This window comes from Vanellus vanellus, assembly GCF_965231255.1.
Source record: "Vanellus vanellus genome assembly, chromosome: 10".
NCBI lineage: Eukaryota > Metazoa > Chordata > Aves > Charadriiformes > Charadriidae > Vanellus > Vanellus vanellus.
The window spans coordinates 15395955-15416906 of record NC_138915.1 but is presented as its reverse complement, the minus strand read 5'-3'; the positions used below and the strand labels follow the sequence as shown (position 1 = coordinate 15416906).

The following is a 20952-nucleotide window of genomic DNA, read 5'->3' as shown; positions in this document are numbered from 1 at the left end:
GTAAAATGATTTAACTAACACATCAGCAAGTATTACAAAGCTTACAGTTGTACAAATACAGTTTATTGCTAGATTTTGCGCTTGGAATTCACGATTGCACAACCAGAACTGCAGATGTGTCAAACTGTACTTAGTCATAGTGCAAGTAAAGAGGTTTCCTTACTAGAAGAAAACTTTTGCAGACCAGGCAACAGTCTAATGCATTTATCATTTTACAATGGTGACACAGTGATTAATTTCCAGTTGAAATACTGAGAAGTAGTAACAGAAAAGGAAGAAAATGCATTCGAAAGCTAAGTAACATAATTTCCGCATCAAAATCTGCATTTAGATGTCCAAACGAAGATAAAGAAAGCTTGCACTACCTTTTCAGGAATGTTGCGATCGTCCTACCTTGCTGAGGTTGCAGGTGCTTCATTCCCAGGGAAATAAAGGCAGCGTCCATTTACTAAAAACACAAATGGAACATAAAATAATAACATACTGACAGAAAGCTGAGCGGATTTCATCAAAGAGGTAAGGATTTATTTAAAATGAAAACTTTTAAAACTTTTTTTTTTTTTTACAGAAAATAAAATACTTTTATAATCTTGATCAACTATTTCACCTAGATTTTCATTGTAACTTACTCCACCTATGCAGTACAAACATACATATGCAATGTCAGTGTCTTCGTTCATGTATCATGTCGATGTATTTCCTATGTATGATAATATACACAAAATAATCCCGAGTCCTGAACACCTCCATCTGCTGACAAAATTTCCACACCAAAGAAGTATCTTTTCAGCCACTGCGACCAAGCTTTGCAGGAGCAAAATCTGAACGTAAATGTCCAAAACTTGGGTTTCAGTTACATGGCCTAACCCAAAGTTCAGCAAAGACAATTTGACTCATTTACTTACTGGGTGGGTGGATCAGTCTCTTTGATCAAAGTTTTATCAGCACACGTCTTGATTGATTTTTCTTGCAGGAATAAATCTGATGGTACATGAGTCCAACTACTCATACAGACAGAGTCTTAGAAGGAGGATATATACATTATAAAAATACAGTTGACTAGCATTTTACAGAAAAGTTCATTTCAAATTCCATATTAGAATTAATAGAAAAGTGACCTTTATTTCCTCTGCGAACAAGCACCATAGACAAAGTACGGTTTAAGCCTTAAAATATTTATTTTTAAAAGTCTGTAGTGTGTAAACGTTTGCACTTCCCCATCTAATCCTTAGAGCGAAATATTCATACCTAATTCGTATTCATCTCTTAAGCTAAGTAGATCAGTCATGATGGAAAACGCATCCTGCAGCTCTCTTTCACGCGTGCTGGGTTTGAGATTTGTAAGTCTGGGGTACTAAATTCAGAGCTGTTTCTATTGGCGGTGTTGCGCAAACTAAACAAAGCTAAAGAGTGCAAGAGCACTTCTCTGGCTTTTGACGTTTCTATATTCCACTCCTGGGATATCTGAAAGCTTATCTGATTCAGGTTATTCCTCATCAAACTGCACGTGAGAAGGTTTGTTACAGAACCACACCTGGCCAAGTTTTCTTCAAAAAACTGTTTATAGAGCTCTGTCACTTTTGTTTCCATGTACTTGTTGAGCATGGAGTTTGAAAGAGGCTCCTCACACAGCATGATACTCCTTTCTCCAGCTTCGCCTCCCGACAGGGACTTTGCACTTGGCTTTCTGGGATGCTCACAAAGAGGGGACTGACCCAGAGGAATATCTACGGACAGTAAAACAGGGCCATCGGGAAGTTCATCACACACATGGTCCAAAACACAACCCGAATCACACATATGGTCCCCCACACGGTCTCCCCCAATATGTAAGTCAGGATAGTTTTGATAAATGCTGTTGCATGACCAGGATCTATACAAATCCATCTGTTTACTATTTTGTTCTCTTTTGGGGATATGTAAAGCTGGCGATGTGGTTCCTTTAACGAGCGTTTGCTGATCTTTTGTAGGTACCTCTTTTATACCTCTCCATTGAGGACCGCTCCCGTGTTCCTTTTTGCTACTTTTAGCAGAGATCTCATCCTGCTTCACATGTCCATCAGCAAAGCCTTTAATTTTGGGGTTGTCTACAAGTTTCTGTCTCCAGATTCCCTCTTTATCCTTTTTGGATGCATGAGATTTGCGAGGCTTATCTTGACGACAGCTTTCTTTATAGATGAGTTTAGTTAAGATGCCTTCTGCCAACATGATGACAAGCGTGAGGAACAGTCTAATCACCAGAGTTCCATGTAGTTCTGTGAGTGAAAGAAAGACAAGTACCTCAAACTTATTTGGACAAAGAGGAATAATAAATTAAAAAAAACACAAACAAAAACAATGCACTTTTCATAAGGTCTGTGATTTTTCTTTTTCTCTAGAATATTTATTTTCAGTAAACTGCATGCTCTTCTACAATTTTAACCTCTACCATGTCAACAAAAATCATTCTGAAGATACAGGAAGGGCTTTAACAGGGTTCTTCATCTGTAATACCATTTCTGTTCCTGGGTATTTCTTCTGCATTGTGGGTAGTTAAGACAGGTCATACTTACGAGCTGGAGAAATCAGCAAAGTTATTTTACTAGTCTATATCACTACCATGTGTTGCAAATCAACTTTTTCCATTGAAAGGCAACAATACCTAAGAGCTAAAACGGTGGCACAGGAAGGAAATCGAGACCAAATTCACACAGAGGTTGATACTGAACTGGCCCGAGGTGTGAGGTGCCAAGGAGCTTCAAAAGATGCTGACAGTTATTCAGGACTGCATCCAAAATCCAGTTCACATATACAACCGTTAGAGTCCCCCTTAATGATGCTTTTAAAAGATATAAATAGTTAATTTGTCTTCCCTGACAGTGATGAGTAGTATGTTTGTGTATCTATAGGGCTCCACAGTTTTACTAAATGCACATGAATAATTCAAAGCTAGCCAATATGTCTCAAAACAATTTACTATGTTTAATGATTCCTTATCATTCCTTTTCAACTCATCTACTGTCAAAATCAACGGGAATCTTTCCATTTCAAGCTGAGGCTGACCTAAACTCACTAAGGAAAAGGATCATCGCCACTCCTCTTATGGAGGAATGGGAAAGACAAACACAAGCAAATATCTCTGTTCTTCAAATGTCTTTTTAATCGCTACATAATTTAAGTACCTTCACGCACCTCTCGTGTTCATGGCTTGAAGTAGGGGGGGAGAAGCAAGGGATGAGGCAGTTATACTTAAGAGCACACAGTAAATCTCCCAAAGAACGTGACATACTGGCATGCTGTTTGAAATACACCAAACACTCTATTTATATCAGGGACAATTAATGCTCAATACTTTTCACAGTGCTGTAAATTTACATCAATAGTAATGCCACACAAGTCACTAGATAGCCCTCCACACAAACAAAACCCCTGCAAATTTAATATGATATTTGATATATAACTGGCAAGATCCTCCTTGCTCTGCTCATTTGTTCCTAACTATCAGCAACCAAACCATATGCTCCGGCTTATTTGTTCTGCAATGAGACCTGATACACTGGGTCACTTTTTAGCTTTCTGGAAGGAGTACCGGGTTTATTCTAAAACGCCAATTACTCGAGAGATGGAAATTTTCAACTTCACTCCTAAATTTACACGTAGCCACAGTACAACTGTTTGCCTTTTTCTTTTTCAGGGTTCTTTTTCAGCCTAAATTTCAGCCCTGAAGCTGAAGGTAACACTGGAATTGTGATACACCTGCAAGAGAGACCAAAGCAGAGAAGAGAGGCAGTACACCGTGCCTTCTCCTGGTTACACTGGCATAGCTGTTCATCTACAGAATCATTTGCGTATGCAAAAAAGCAGGAAAGCATTTCCTTAAGCACTTAAGAGACTTAGGAAACCAAGTGCCATGTTCAAAAGAGACAAGAGTACTCGGCAGTCTAAATCTTGCTGAACAACGATGTAATTTGGCACGCTGCATGCTCATTTGGTTCTGAAAACCAGGACACAGGTAGCCAGATCCTTACATGCTAGAAAATTTTACTGTATTGCTTTGAAAACGCTCATAGTGCTAACGTAAGAGCTAAAAATATGGTAATCTTAGCAAAATTGCTCTCTTTCAGATAAAGCAAATGGCCTGCATTCTGGAACAAAGCAGAAGGGAAAAAAAAAAAAAAAAAGGCAGAAAAAGCCTAGACTTACCAATCCTAGTAGGGTAAGAGAGGCAGATAATCACATAGCCCAGAACTCTTACTACAGCTGCTGTAAGAGAACAGTTTCTTACATACTCTTTCTTCTCTGCTGTCTGTGTGGAAAAAAAAAGCTAACGTACACATGATTTAGTTCCTCATTTTTTTCCCTTTAAAACAGAAGTGATCCCACTGGAAAAGTGTGCGGTTTTTTAATACAAAGTGACAGCAGATCTAAAAGAGGATGTTAAAAAAAAAAAAAAGAATTGAGATGTTTCCGATTGTGGTGCAATGCTGATGAATTGCTAACTGCCGTAATACGTCATTTAAAAACAACAAAGACTGCTAAAGGATCTACTACTAAACTTGACCAGGCTATTCAAAATTGAAACTGAATTCCTGCAAATACTTCCATCTACAGAAATTCAGTTTTGTTCTATCCCCAACCCAACTTACAGCAGCTGTGTTAATTACATTTCCCCTTTTGAAACAAACAGCTAAGTTTATATATAGTCTTGTGACCTTCTTCTGATGGGGAAGAAGTTGACAACTTTGATCAAGATTTTGCTGAAGTATCGTTTGCCTATAAAATGTAAATACTAAGAATCTGCTCTCTGAAAGCAGTAGCCATCAGCCAGCTGTGGACAGTCCTGTTGCTCACCGACAAAAGCCACTTTCTCTGGGCTCAAAAATTACCTCTCTCAATAGCATGTACGAGGTGCCCCCACGGTGTTTTCAGCGCGTCCTTCTCAGAGAGGCTGAGCCTGAGCTCACGCAGTGAGCCACACCGCTCCCCCAGCCCCACAGCCAGTCCACTGACAGTTTGAAAAGATTTCTGCAAATTCCTTTTTTTAAATTCCCGTTTCTCAGAAGATAAAACAATCAGAAGCTGAATCTCATCCAAGTAGTAGACAAAAGCTCTTAAATAGACACTGTTTAGTGTAATGATAGGAGCAAGACACAAATGTAAAATAAAACTAGAGCGTAAAGATAACATTGCAGCAACATATTGAGTGCAACCCATCATTTTAAGGTTTTGGCTGCAAAGTAACGATGCACCTTAGAAATGAATTCATGTAAGTTTTGAAGTAACGATGCACCTTAGAAATGAATTCATGTAAGTTTTGAAGTAACGATGCACCTTAGAAATGAATTCATGTAAGTTTTGAAGTAACGATGCACCTTAGAAATGAATTCATGTAAGTTTTGAAGTAACGATGCACCTTAGAAATGAATTCATGTAAGTTTTGAAGTAACGATGACCATATAGGTCCAATGGAGTCTTTTTAAAATTATTCCTCTTATCACTTACGTTTCACAAAAGACTTCAGTTTTTATGGAGGCAGAATGAAAGCTATTTTTACTCCCACTGAATTTATAGAAAACTCATTTCATATTTAAAGGCTGTTTAAAATTACTTTATTTTTAAGCCCCTTACATGACTAATTTCTGACACAGCAGATGTGGTTGTTACTTCAACAGAGTACTCCTTCCCCCAGTCTTGGAGGGGACCAAACCTCACAGGAAACAGGGAGGTTCAAATTCCATGGAGTTTAAACCTTGCCTCCTTCACCGAGCTCGTAATTGGTGCCAGCTGCAGCCGGGTCTTGTGTGGCAGTTTCAACAAAACACAAAAGTAACAGAGAGAGGGGGGAAGGGAGAGCTAGAAATCAAGTCAGGCAATTAGTCTTGAGTGATTAAAACCAAATCACCTTTCATTTCAGTTGTACTCAGGTGCCAAATGCATCAATATGCAAGGAAATTAATATATTTCTATCAATAAGATCTTACAAAAAAACCCCTTATATTTAAAAAAATAAAATCAGAACAAGATAGAGCCAAAGTTACTTCAGCAGCTGAAAGCAGACTGCAGTTAGAAGGAGCAGGCAGCAAGACAAGCATGTCTGAACCCCGAGGCTAAACTTAAAGCAGAATGTATAAAGCAAGAAAAGTAAATTTGACTACATCATTCATATATGGAAAAAATAAACACAGCATTGTGTATTACCATACACGGTTATCACATTACATGAACCACAGTAGCATATAAACAAAGTCCCTTATTTCAGCCCAAACTACACATTTTATGTGCGTATAAACGTGAAATAGAAGCTGACTACAGCAACTGGTCGTTGTTTTCCCCCAGCACAGCCGTCGCGAGTCTCCATTTAAGCCGGCAGCACCTCATCTTAACAACCTCAAGCTTCCTGCAGCTCTCAAATACCTTCTTGCACAACAGCTCCTCATTTACGCCAACACGTGTTCCAGCGCTCTGGTGACGCCTCTTCTGCCCGACCCGATGACGTACAGCCCCAAAACCGCTTCCCCCCGACAGCGCCCGCCTCTCCCGCCGCCCCCCCACCCCCGCCCTGGGCGCTCGCTCCCGCGGGGGCCTTGCCGCAGCGGGAAGGCACTCACGGATGCGGGGTGCCAGAGCGCTTTTTAAGACCTAAAGAAGCGGAGTTTGCCCGGCGGCGGGCAGGAGGCACGGGGAGGGCACAGGGGAGCGAAGGGGACCGGAGGGGCTGGGGCAGAGGAGAGCTCGCCCCGCGGCCCGGAGCGGACAGCGGCGCCGAGGCTGCCTGGGCTCGGCCGGGCCGCTCCCGGGCGGAGGCTGCAGAGAGGACTGGGAGGGCTCCGGCTGCGGTTCCTGGCGGCGGAGCCGTTTGCTGGTGCGATGGGCTCCACTAAAAGGTGGACCGCGTTACCGGCTGCACCCCGGCAGGACAGCACCAACCGCCGCGCCACCGCCGCCCTCTTCAGGCGGCGGGGACCAAGCACCGGAAAGGGCGGGGCCTCCCGCTGACTGACAAGAGGAACGGCCAATCGGGAAGGGGGGCAGGCTCGCCTGTGTCGCTGTGTGGCGGTTGGTTGCCACGGCAACGGCAGGAGGCGGCGGCCGGTGAGGGCCCCTGCGCGCCATTAGGGTCTGTCACACCGGCCTGAGCGGGCCCGGGCAGGTGAGCGGGGTCCGGACGAGCCCTCCAGCCCGGACGGCGGCCCCTAGGCTGCCTCCCCCTCTCCCGGTGAGGCGGAGGCTGGCCGTAGGCGCTCGGGATTGGGCGTTAACGGGCTGCGGGACGAGTTGCTCGAGAAGGCGGGAGGCCCCCGGCAAGTCGGTATCGGTGGGGACGGCAGAGGGAGGGCAGAGCCGCTGGCCCGGGCCGCGCTGCCCCGGGGCCTGCCCCACCGCAGGGCCCAGCCCGGCCCCCGCCTTGTCCTGGGCTTCAGCTGAGGGGAGCGGGCCTGAAGGGCGCTTAGAGCCCCGGAGCGCGCCGCTGCTGGGACGTGCCGGGCCTGGGCTCGGCCATAGGGCTCCGCCAACGTTAACGGGGATTTAATGCCACGGTCGTGGTTATGAGCGGTACGCCTGATCACGTGCTGTGCGCATAAACAAAACATAACATGCCGTGTGTGCTGGGAAGGGACTCAAAAAGGAACTGGAATCAGATGGGAATCACCCCGCAGTTGAGAGTTTATTAATGATATTGCTCGTTTCCTTTTTTAAAAGGATTTTGAGATGTTATACCAAGCAACTGAAAATGAAGATATTGCCAAGTTCCTGAAGATGTCTTCAGTAGACAAACCTCTGAAAGAAGAATTACTGCATAAAAGGACCAATTTTGGCACTTGATAGTTCATTAATGTAACATACTATATATGTGTATTTTGCCTACTTGGAACACTCAGGATACAGCACTTAGCTCCTGTAGTAAGATAGTGATTTCTACTTCATCATCTTGAGTTCTAGAATCCTTTTGCATTTCCCAAAGTTTCTCCAAAAGTTTACCGATATGGTTCAAAATTGTTAATAATGAACTTTTCAATCTAAAATATTCTACCGAGATCACATGATAGGGACAAATCACACAACACTTCTGCAGGAAACTCACTAAAAAATAATTACTTAGTAATTATTTATTTGTATAGCGGGATTATTTTGTGTAGGTAGTGCTACCAGATCTATTCAGATGGACTTCATACATCAGCTTTTTTCTATGCCAAGTGTAATCCATTTCCAGAACAAGTGCAGATACCGTCATGATCTCTGAGAAAGGGGAAAAAAAAAAAAAAGGAACATGGAAGAAATGCAGCGGCAGTACTCAGATATGGAATGGGCTACATGGATATAAGCAATGAATAAACGCCTTCATTCTCCCCACGCACGTTGAATCAGCTCTGTATCAGAGGCTGGGGATGTGGGGCGGAAACGTGAATGCAAAATGGCAGTATGATACATGCTTTCCCACTGTTATATTTACATCACAAAAAAAAAAAAAAAAAACAAACTGAAAGAGCAAGACTGGCAAAAGAGGAAAACACTAGGCCAGGAAAACACAAAGTCGGGAACAAGCCAAGAAAGTTTCCTCGGTAATGAGTTGTCTCAGTTTCTTTTTAAATTGGCTATTAAAATTCTCTTACCATAATGGGGAAAACACAGGAGAGATGAGGTCTGATAAAGTTCATAACACGGGTTACCGATGAGTCAATCTATTACATTAATGGATTTAAATTAGTCCTTTGAAAAACACTTAATTACGTTGTTCTTGGTAAGCCTTATTTCTTGTATTTCTCAATTTGTGAGCATGAGTGCACAGGACTAGCTCGTACCTTTTTCTCATATTAAAAAATAAAAAAAAGAAATGCGTGCAACACAAGCTGAATGATGTAATCAGACTTTACAGAATTTTCCGTTACATACAGATTGAGAATGTTAAATAAGAAATGCATAAAATCTCACATTAATTGGTAGAAAAGTTTATTGTTACAGTGCACACCATTGTAACCTGAAACAGCAAGTAAACATTATAAGCACACATGCAGTTTGTTTTTTTAAACAGATTTTTAAAAACAATTTGTATTGAGCTTTACATTAATGAATAACAATTTAAGTTTTTAAGACTTTTTATAAACAGACAAGAAAACCAGAGACTTTTTTGGGATTATACAAGCAAAGTGTATATACAGGGAGAGTAAATGGTATTCACTGTAATTTAGAAATGGGATGAGAAGCCCTTTTAACTTACATTATGGACCATTTTTTAAGACACTAAAGAAGGTCAAGTAAGTGAGAGACAAGAAATACACACTATTAAAAGACATCAATGTAACTGACTGTTCTTGGCTGTGCTTTGTTCAGACAGAAAAAGGTTGATCCTATAAATGGCAAGCAAGCACCTTCTCGCAAACCACTCTTAAAGAATTCAGTTATTGGTTTCCTTTACAGTATGTGAACTGGAGTGTGGGATCTGGGTAAATCCTAGTGCAGTTTCAGGGCTGAGAATGCGTCTTCTGTAGCTCTACAGAAGATCTTCGAGGCAGTACAAACTTTGGCATGTAAAGCTTAAAAGAATGTACCAGGCAAATAGAGAAGGCAAAAGTGAATAGTTTTAGTTTAAAAATTTATCCTACACTGCCCTCTGGTAACTCAAATACTAAATTACATAGTTCCCCTGCTGTGAGCAGCATAAAGCTAATGACACATTGCGAAAAAAGCAACCGAGACTGTTTGGCAACCTCTGCAGGCGTGGGGTGCAGCTGATAAGCCCTGCCCTGTTTCGATTTGTAGCTGCCATGGGAAAGAGTGTGAAAGCAGGTTAATTAGGAAGTGTACTCAGTGCTCTCCTAAACCCCCCCAAACCTCCAGAGACTATTTTGTGTAGGTGTATCCTAAGTAATTAAAACCCATTAATTGCAACAGGTGAGAGATCCAACCCAACAGACTTAACATGCAGCAGCAGCTCACTTTGTTGTACAGATCCTGTACTTTTAAAATAAAGCAGTATTTTCATTTGGAAACCACTTCTTTCAACTTATGGGACCACTTCAAACCGTGAACAAAACATGCAAAGAAGTCAGTCATGTGAGAAAGCATTCTAAAACAACTTTATTGGAATGATACAGGAATGGTTAATATACAGGTTAAATCCTCAATGCCTGCCTTCTACATAGGAAAAAAAAAAATGAAGAAATGAACAAATTCAGTTCTTGTGTCCATCATTAACCTAACACAGGTATGGGAAACAGGAAAATAGCATATAGGCAACACACTCCTAAATTCATGCAAGATATCTGCATCAAAATGAATGCAAGTTTTCCACGCAGTTGCACAACAAAGAGATATTTTTAGTATTTTTCAGTTTGTGTTGGTGCCTTGTTCCCCAGACAAAGAAATAATTCACTGTGTCTCAACAGAGCTTTCTTCGGAATGCTGATACAGTTTGAACGCTACCATATGGCAAGGGCAAGGGACAAAACGAGGGAAGTGACTTTGCTTTCTTAAACTTGTCAATTTTCTTGACCATCAGAAACAGAGATTGACCTAGTTTCAGAATGTTTTGGGTCGCTGAACTGTCAGAATTTGGCAGCGACTTTCAATTACAGCTTCTCCAAAATAATGACTGTAATTCACAAAATTTACACCATAATTTCCTTACACAGGAAACAGCAAATGGGCATGAGTATAGTGACTTGTGTGTCAAATTCCACTTTCTTCACAAGACTTCACTTAGTATTTTTACATGCTTTCTCAAAAACTTGACCACTAGTTCAGACATAGAGAAAGATTATGCCAATATTAAGAAAGAAAAATAACCTTGGTTGAGAAAGAGGAAATCATAGTGAACACCAAAAATCAGACAATGGATTTAAAACGTGACCTAACTTCCATCCCCACAAGATCTTAAAGACAAATTTCATCAAAGTTCAGTAATTACTGATAAAGCTTGTTAATGAAAAAGCACAAATGCATGTGTTAATCATGAAGGTAAGGTGACATTAACCTACCCCTATGCCTTTTGATACTGCGCTTGCTTTTGTAAGGACAAGCTTCAAACTGACTCCCAGGCTCCCAAATCAGAAGAGATAAAACATGAATTAAATGTAATTTTAACTAACTTGGCTCCATGCTGGATCCTGCTCACGCGGACGTCACGAGAAGCAGAGCTGCTCCCCAGCCAAAGCAGGTAGCTGCATTTCTCTTTTAACAGATGTTGACAAAATCATCGGTTGTTGTGAACGGAACAAAAGCCCCAAAAGAAATGTTGGTGAGGGATGTATTTAAAATTACTGCACTTTAGAACATTTTTGTAAACTTTTTACTTTTACCCTGTTCCTAATTTCAGGCTTCAAAACTATGAACTGCAACTTCAAAATTATGAATGTTTCTGAAAGCATTTAAAAGGCACTGCACACGTTTTACAGCATCAGTGTAAGATAACTGGATGGTAATGATAAGCTGCAGCCTTTTGCAGATCTGTACCACATGTTTCTTTGTCTTCATAAAGCAAAGAAAACCAAAATGTGCCTGTGCAGAGCTATTAGAATGATCCTCTAACTACAGCAAGGACTAATTATCCTTCTTACTGTCTTTTGATGCTTTTGGGGAATAAGTACATTACGTGGTGCAAAATGCATTTTAAATTACCCACACACTTTTTAAACCTCTTCCTTATCCTTCAGGGCACTTGTAATTATTTGTATTTTTGCAGAATATGGCCAAGAAATACAGACTCTCATGAGCACTGGGAGAACAGATAGGTTAATATTGCACATGGTAAATTCACCAATACAAGACACTTGAATAGATTTGCGATTCCTGTAATAGCTTCATGATATGGCAATAATAATGGAAAAAAAAGTTTTGAATCCTTAAAAAAAGTCTTGCTTAATTACAATAGTTGTTGCTATTCAAACATTTATTTCCTCATTTGAAAAAATACTATATGAATCTAATGACTACTTGAACATGCAGTAAGATGCCTAATGCTATAAGCAGTGTGAACTGGTATTTTTGTAGAGAAATACATTAAAGGCTTTCACCCTTACACAGGTAAGGAAATGCCATTTCTGGCTGGTTTGGCTTATTTGCAACATTGCCTGGGAATTAGTGCATTCTACTCTGAGGTGCACTGAATCTTGCACGCAGGCACGTAATTGAGTCATGCTTAGGCAGCTGTGTGATGAACTTGCCTAATGGAAAGGCTGTCCATTGCCCAAATCCCTTTTTCTTTGTCAAAAGAGCCCACACGGATCACTTAAATGAGAAATACATGGCATTTTTTTTTTTTGTCATCTGTACAATGTGTTACAATACAAATCTTAAATATTCATTCTACAAAAGAACAAACACAACTTTCAAAAGTGACTACAATGGCTATACTACACAATACCACCTACAATTTCATCTGAAACCAGAAAAGACACTGAAAAATTACTGTGTAATTCAGTAATATTTTTGAGGCAACTCAGGCACTAAAGTTAGTATCTGACAAGGTTTTAGATGCTGTTTTCCATATTTTAAATACTTGGATCTCTAGGTATAACCCCATCTGTATTATTAGTACTAAAATAGTTTCTTTAAGTTTACACAAAATGGACGAATTGCCAAGACAGTTTAAACTATGTGAAAATCATTCATGGCTAATTGCTTCAGTTTCCTATGCTTCCAACTTTGTAATAATACACTCTGTGCTCTCTACCTTTACGTTCACATTTTCATCTTGTGTTCAGATTTGTATTACATACGGTGAATGCTGCAAGCACCAATCAAATGTTAGAAATCACATCTACGTTTCTTGAAGCAGAGACAATTGTACTATTTTATAAAAAGCTGTGGAAATTCCCTTTACAGAACACTTAAGGCAGTTGAAATTCATGCTTGCTGCTTTGCCAGTGCTTCAGCTTCCTGAAAAAGCAGAACAGAATTACACCTATTAGTACTTCAGGAAAGGTGACAACTTACACATACCTGTGTTAGGCACCAACATATGACATAACAAAAACTGCAGCAATACATAATTAAGAATTGAGCAGCACTGAAACCCACTCAAGAAACCCCCCCGCTGCCTACGATGACATTATAAGATAAGTCCCATACAGCGCTGGCTTTAACTCCCATGCTGAGCTAGCTCAAGTAGGACCTGCAGGAATATTCCAACCTGTGCCCATGGCCAGTCTTGACCATATAAGTTTAAAACAAAAGAAGAACAGATATAATGAGTTATCCCTCATTTCATTTTAGGACAGATTAACTATTTAGAGATCAAGGATTATTTGCAGAACTATGGTTAAATGAAAAAGGAATTCTTAATTAATAGAAGTCTCCACATCAAAAAAAAAAAAAAAAAAAAAAAGAGGTCACAGTGGAAACACAATTTACTTTCGGAACTAAACCCTACCAAATGACCAAAATCCAGCACTTAGCTTTTGCCTTCTAGAAGGGTGACTGGAGCAGCCTGCGAGTCCTTAGTCAGACAGAGCTCGGAGCGGCTCCAGCAGAAGACCCATCTGTGAGTTCTGTCCCAGGGCTGGCAGCAGGTCAGTCCTGGCACCAGCACTGCTGAGTAATCCCAGCTCCTCACTGCGGTGGGAAGTGAGCCAGTGGGACATGGTCCTTGGGAACTGCTCCTGCCTACCACCATAACTCCATGTCCAGGGCTGCCAACCCACAGCTCTTCAAGGGACCTGGACAGATCTGGTGCCCTTTGGCTATGTGAAAACATTCCTATGAAGGAACAGCTGAAGCAGTTTAGCAGACATACCAGCTAACCTCTAACAAGTCTCAGTATGTTTCAGAAGAACATTAAAAAACTATAGCCTGTATTTTACAGTTGTCTTTCAGTCTTTGCAAGGTGGTCACAAATGGGAACAGAATGACAGTAGAAGAAATGCAAAAGAAATTTTTTTCTGAAGATGGTTTCTACAAGTGTACTTTTGACTGAAGGTTAATTTAACTACCCGTTAGCAGCAACATGGCCTACAAAAAGATGAACAGTCACAGTGCTGTCACTGCAGCACTTCAGGGCAGACAGCATGCTTTAAAGGAAAAAGTTCAACATCTGCTAAAATCAACTTTTATGTAATGGAGTTGTTTGCTTCGGTGACTGTGTAGAAATACTGAAGATAACAGACTCAACAATATCATTGTTAACATGATCCCGTATGCTAAACAAATAAAAAACAAGAGGAGGAAGGACTAAGAAGGGAATTTCCAAGAAGCCTGTAAGGCTTGTAAGAGAGGGGACACAGTGGGTGACCCCAGCCTGCAGGGCAGGAAGTACCATGCATATCTCCGCTATCTTAGCCGTGGTGGATCACTCTGGTTTTCCTGGCTATCTGCCCAAGCGTGTTGCATCGTGCTGCCTTTTAACTGAGGGGCGTGGGAACAGCCTTGCTCAGACCGCTGGCTCAGGTCTGCCGTGCTTCCAGACTGTGCTCTGCTTCTCTGGCCGCACGTCACAGGTCACAGAGCGGAGCCGGGGCGTCACCGCACACCCGCACTGCTCATGCGAGGGCATCCTATCAGTTCATGGCAGAAAAGGCAGGTGAAAAACAAAGGAAAGATTTAAAAAGACTACAAAGCCTGGAAAAAAAAGATGTTTGCTATTCTCTAAAAGACAAGAGGTTCTTTGAATGGTAAGTAAAAGGAGACAGTTCCCTTGGCTTTGTAACAACTCCAGTAACCAGTTGCAGGCACTACAGAAGTGACAGAAGTGACATCTAGCTTTTTTTTTTTTTTTTTTTTCCAAAAAATGCAGGACAAAGTACTTATCTTCAAAACAGGCAGTGGTAAGCTGGAGAGGTGTTTCCCTCATCTCCAGGAAAAGGGGTACAAATAACTCAGAGAACATGCTAACCTATTTGTCTTGAAGGTCAGACTCCATTTCCTTGAGTGTGGTCCTGCAAGTTACCTGGTAAAGGCTCAGCTTTTCAGATTTGACACTATCCCTCTTTCATACTTTTCCTTATTTCTCTCTCGAGATCCCTCACTGAGCACACTCTCAATCCTTAAATAATTAACCACAGCCTTTAACTCACAAAATCCTCTCCCTTTAAAACCCACCCATATTGCCTGAAGTAGGGATATTTAAGATAAATTGAATACCAACCTTTCCCAGGGTTTGTCGGCCCAACTGTACTCTTGGTGCCCAAAGCACACACCAGACCACCAGGGCTCAGTAAATAGTTACTTGCATTTCCCATGCTCACTCCTAAGCCCTTCTTCTTTGGCATTAATATTGGACTTTTGCATTCAGAGTTAACTAACTTTTCAATGACATTTAATAGAGGTTTGCTGTCAAGGTCCTCCCTGGCAATCGCACACAGGTCGATTCCAGACTCCTTCCATTTTATATAGCACCATACACAGATGCAATGTCATTAACTACAATATTATATCCAAGCTCCATGCAGCCATGCTGTAAATGTCAATTTCAGCATCTACAAATCAGTTTCTCCTCCTCAACAGCGGGCAATCAGCTTGATTTGACATCCTGTAATTGTGGGACGGATATCAAGTCAGACCAACAGCAGAATGCGCTGGGTACAATGTCACTTGTGCCAAGGTTATCTTTATCAACTCAAATGCACCTCCCCAAGCTGTAGCAAACAATGTGAAAATTCAGCAGAGTACAACTGCATTATATTTCTCCTTTTAAAAACTTTTCCTTAGGTGAGGACAGAATCAGAGTATTCCTTAGGACAGAATCAGAGCAGCTAATAGCCATGCAGACTGCTTCTGCAATCTGGCAGGTTAAGTAAGCAGCAATGTTCATATCATAAACGTTCCAGAGACAGATGACCTGATTCATTATGGCAACAACTGCTCTCCAGTACCACTGCACTTCCCAGATCTCTGCTGCGAGGGGAAATGCACAGGCTTTCCTGCGTTCTGTGGTCTCAGGGCTGCATTCTCACTCCTTGGCTCCACATTGCATACTCTTTTGTGCAGTGCTGTGCAGATGTTCCAAGAAACTTAAACAGACTTACACAACTATCACACTGTGTGCAGCTGCCCTTCTGATGCTAGTGACTCGTGATGCTGGGGCATGTATCACAGGTTTTGCTCTCTGCAACTCTCTGTACGAGGCAGAGTTTTTCCTCATTACACCATTCACATTAGTGGAGCTACTGCTAGAAATTAGTTTGGCTCCCAAAACTGCTTCAGTCTGACCCACAACTTGTAATGCTCACTACTGATGGATCCCCATCCACCTTTAAAATTAGGTCTCTTAGTGATGCGCACAGCATGACGTTCAACTCTTACATGAATAAAGTTGAAAGAACCGTCGTGTTTATCCACTGGAAGAAGAAAGCTGGAAGTGACCTGGAGGATCCTGCTGCTGTCAAGTGAAACGTATAAAGCAGGCTTGTCCTATTCTATCAAAATCAAAAAGAGAATTCCAGCCCATTGCATCTGCAACGCAGCAGCCCAGTTTGTAATTGGCAAAGGAAAATAAGGCTTCAGATAACAAACTGAAGGAAAATTACTCCGAAGCAAGAGCACATTATTTCAAAAACATTGACTCTGGTTTCAAGGTATTTCCTAGGACAAAAATCTCATCAAAACTTCACACGAATTAATTTTTTTCACTGAACTGAAATAATTCTTTGGTTTTGTGACAATTTTTTTCATGTAGATTTCTTCTGCATTCTTCAGTGCAAATATTAACTACACTTTCACTTGTTCCCAGTGTGTACAATAAAAAAAAAAAATCTAATGGTAAGAGACAATTATTACTAGTAAAGAACTTGACCCAGCTCTTCTTTCCAAAGCAACAAAAGCATTTCCATTAACTTAAAAAAGAGCAGGGTGGCTCTGCAGTGAGGATACCAAAAGAGCATCTGTACCGAACACTGAGTTTTTCTGGTAGAAGGAGGGGGAGGAAGATGCCTCCAGGGAACACAGCATCCTCCAAATAAACCAGCACATAACATCAGCATGTTGCTGCGATGTTGAAGCCTGAAAGCTAGTCTCTGGAGACTGAGTATCAGACCAGCAGGTCGATTGATTGGAGCAGCCACAGAACACATAAAATATCCTACTATGAGCAGAGGAGAACAAGGTGTAAAATACAGGTTGTGGTTTACTGTGAGAAACGCGCACACCTACCTTTGAACCAGGTGGTGCAGTCAAGCCTAAAAAGGCATATACCGCATTGTTCTCTCGTGCTTCAAAGAAAGCTTCGTAGTCCTTCACCATGGCAGTCAGGGAGGAGGGTGGAAACAAAAGAAGAATGAATCGTCAGAAATAATCACAGCTCGATTTGGTGTGTTACCCAGCCCACACTGAGCAAACTGCTTCCTGTGGCCAAATGTAAAATTCAGTGTCACCTTAGATATTTATCATTAGCACTAATACCATATAAACTGTACTGTCTGAAAAGTGACAAGCTGGGAATTTCACTATCTGTAGCAACAAGGTGATGCTGTGAAGTGCTTCTGCTTCTCCCAGAGAGAGGGACAGCCTCCATAGCAAGGTAGTTGTCGTCACTGGTCTGGTATGGATGTCCCTCCTGCAGGAGTGGGCTGAGCCTGTACCTTGTCATCAGAAATACTGATGTTCATAGGTGCCACTGCTAATTACTGGTTAGTAATGGCAACTGTGCAACCATGGACATTAACTCTTAAACCTGTTAAAAGTTAAATTTAAACCTGTAAACTGAGAGTACATCCTTTCCCATCATGTTTCCTATTAGTGATTAACCTATGCAAATGAAGGAAATCAGGTACGACTATTCATTGTACTCAGTGCACTATATTTGCTCTAAATATGCACACAGCCACCTCCTGGGAAAAGTAAGGTAAAAACAATGAAACAATATAATAAATACCCATGCTTCCTTCTCTTTCTTTTTTATATTTGAGGCAGAATGTAGCGCTGTACAAACTACACACAACATAGCTTAATTGTCTGCTAAGTTAGGAAAGAGCAAGCAAAAACCCCAGTGTGGCTCAGCAACAGCAGCTGCCAAACACCTACCAAATGAACTCAGGAGGTTTGTGCTAGTCCGCCGTTGTCTGAGTTAACACATAACTTCCCTCACTTGGATTTCCAAACTCAGCACATATCTGTCCTATGACTTTCATTCTCTCCCTTTTTAATTGAAGCAACAGTACCGGCTTTCTCCAGCTTTACTGGGGAATGTTTTGATGCAGGAGTCCTGGCTGAGAGACCAAAGGCAAGGCAGCAGCTCAGAGCAGGCTCAGTCTTGGGCTGAAGTCAGGGAGAACGCTGCTATTAAGGGCACGCTGCTTCGCATGCTTGTCTGTCTGGCAGGGAAAAGCCTAAGAAATAGCAAATGCTGTTTGAAAATAGTGTGTTCAGAGCAGGGGCAGCTCTAAGAAGAGGCTGTTGCAGCTGGAACAGAAAAAAGCACAGGGAACAGAGGATTCAAGCTGCCTAGAGATCAGGGATGTCAAATTATTATTCGATTTGTATATATAGCATTTGGGTGCTAGTTTGATAAAAATGTGTATGGTTATATTAAATCCTCCCTGAAGCCCTTCTGTTGACAGTACTGGGGCTCCTTGATAACAAAGGGGTTGTTTATCTTGCTAGTGCATAGTCCAGCAGTCTGTTTTGTAGCATCTACCAGGAAAGGAATGCCTCTGACTAAGGAGCAGAGTTCATGCCAACTTGCATGGCATCTACAGTTACAGCCTTTCTGCTGTGCATAGGCCAATAAAAGTCAATTTGCTCATTACTCTGCCAGTTATGCTGCATCAGATGAAACAAACAGGGAAGTTCACGCTTGAGATGGATCAGATAAAGACGTAAAGAGGTTCAAGCGTGCAGGCACAGAATTAACTTTTACCTTCCTGAAGGCTAAACTGTAGTAACTTGAATCTAGCTACACAAATTGACCAAACTTCAAAAGTGACATCAACCAAAATTTTGGAGATGAAATAAACCTATAGCAAGAACTGGTCTGAGGCATCTATACCCCTCTCCATAAAATTACTGTATAAAGAAGTGTCATGGGTTGCAGTTGGAGATACATTAGAAGCATCTCTGATAACCATCCAGATCTAGGTGCATACAGCTTTTTTTCTGCCTGTCACACACTACCGTATAGTAAAGCCTTGTTCTGCTGCACAGCTGCAGCAATGCAGCAGGAATTTGGCAACATTTCACTGATAAAGGACAACTGCACAGTGATCTGCCTGCATCCCGAAAGCTCTGGTACACCATGGGAGAAAGGTGATACTGTTGCAACCGGACTTCCTACTGGTACAGAAATATTTGCCTCTTTTTTTTGTTTGTTTGGTTTTAAAGAGAGGTAACTAACAGAGATTCTCTACTCTGTGACTAGCCCTTTCTCAGCTTTCAGCTGCAGACAACTATTGATCATTACGTTTGTCACTCTGAACCAACCTTTTTCCATGTCACAACCAGGCAGTAAAAATTTTGAAAGCCGAGTGATACAGTAGCTCACTGTGGATATTGTTTAGAGTTCTGCTTTTATTACAAACTAGAAAAAAATCCTGGCACATTGAGAATAATTTTTTTCAGTAGCCACAGAATCACCTCACAAAGGTCCAGAACTGGCAGGTTGTACGTTACAGACTTTGCAGGTCAGAAGCAGGCTGCAAAATGACTTAGAAACCAACACACGGCACCAGAGGAATGCATACTGTGAGCTCTTTTCAGAAGATATTAAGTTTTAAAAATAAAATTATGAGTTAATCTAATAATCATTCAAGCATGGCCTGCTGAGTAGAAGTGCTGCAGGGCAACTTACTTTTGATCAAGCATTAAAATAATTACAAGTAGGAATTGTATTTGCAACATGAGTTTTAATCTGTTCAAGGCATTGGAGGAAGTGGACCACAACAGCCTTCATTTTGCAAGTGGTACACAAAAAACGATCCGAAGAAGGACTGGAAAACTGATACATGGTCATGGCAGACATCACTGCATAAGAGCACTTCCTTTGGAAGACTGTCAGACTACAGAGTGATCTGGGATCCACACGTATCAGCAAACCCCACATAGACAGAACAGCTCTCTCAACTTGCTACAGACCGTAAGGTTGGTGCAAGAGTGCCAGATTTCTGTGAAGTGTTAGTTCAAAATCATGGTGAACATGAGAATTAAAAAACCCTGTAAACTTTCAGAGCCATAAGAGCAAAAAAAAAAACACAAGGGGAAAAAAAAATATATATATACACTGAAAGCTGGTGGTAGGGTCATTCCAGTAAGTAGTACAATGATCTAAGAATCAGGAGGTCCAAATTTTAATCTCTCCTCTGTGGCAGAACTGAAATAAATATTCAAGAATCAATTATTAAAAGCCCAAGAGAAAGGGTGGATGAGGGAAAAGCTGTGGATGTTATCTACCTGGATTTTTGCAAGGCTTTTGACACTGTTTCCCATAGCATTCTCCTGGAGAAACTGGCTGCTCATGGCCTGGACAGGTGTACTCTTCGCTGGGTAAAAAACTGGCTGGATGGCCGTGCCCAGAGAGTGGTGGTAAATGGAGTTAAATCCAGTTGGTGTCCAGTCGCAAGTGGTGTCCCCCAGGGCTCGGTGCTGGGGCCCGTTCTCTTTAATATCTTTATCAATGATCTGGATGAGGGGATCGAATGCACCCTCAGTAAGTTCGCAGACGACACTAAACTAGGGGGGGCGTGTTGATCTGCTTGAGGGTAGATTGGCTCTGCAGAGGGATCTGGACAGGCTGGACCGATGGGCTGAGGCCAATGGTATGAGGTTCAACAAGGCCAAGTGTCGGGTCCTGCACTTGGGTCACAACAACCCCATGCAGCGCTACAGACTGGGGGCGGAGTGGCTCAAAAGCTGCCTGGCAGAAAAGGACCTGGGGGTGTTGGTGGACAGCCGGCTGAGCATGAGCCAGCAGTGTGCCCAGGCAGCCAAGAAGGCCAACACCATCCTGGCCTGCATCAGGAATAGTGTGGTGAGCCGGACTAGGGAAGTAATCATCCCCCTGTACTCGGCACTGGTGAGGCCTCACCTCGAGTACTGTGTTCAGTTTTGGGC

At 41.7% G+C, this 20952-nt stretch overlaps 2 protein-coding genes across 2 annotated transcripts in view; both read right to left on the bottom strand.

The window, feature by feature from the left end:
• Positions 1-1262: 1262 nt before the first annotated feature.
• Positions 1263-2300, bottom strand: LOC309675907 (TLR adapter interacting with SLC15A4 on the lysosome-like). Its single transcript, XM_082488333.1, has one exon. It carries the CDS (start codon positions 2206-2208, stop codon positions 1285-1287), a length of 924 nt encoding a protein of 307 aa, XP_082344459.1. The 5' UTR covers positions 2209-2300; the 3' UTR covers positions 1263-1284.
• A 7731-nt stretch (positions 2301-10031) lies between these two features.
• Positions 10032-20952, bottom strand: part of SH3BGRL (SH3 domain binding glutamate rich protein like) — a 37792-nt gene continuing 26871 nt past the window's right edge. The window contains exons 3-4 of the mRNA XM_082488100.1: positions 17062-17142; positions 10032-12855 (exon numbers count right to left, since the gene is read on the bottom strand). Of these exons, the coding sequence (XP_082344226.1) occupies positions 12823-12855; positions 17062-17142 (114 nt within the window). The 3' untranslated portion in view covers positions 10032-12822. The remainder of the gene's footprint in view (positions 12856-17061; positions 17143-20952) is intronic.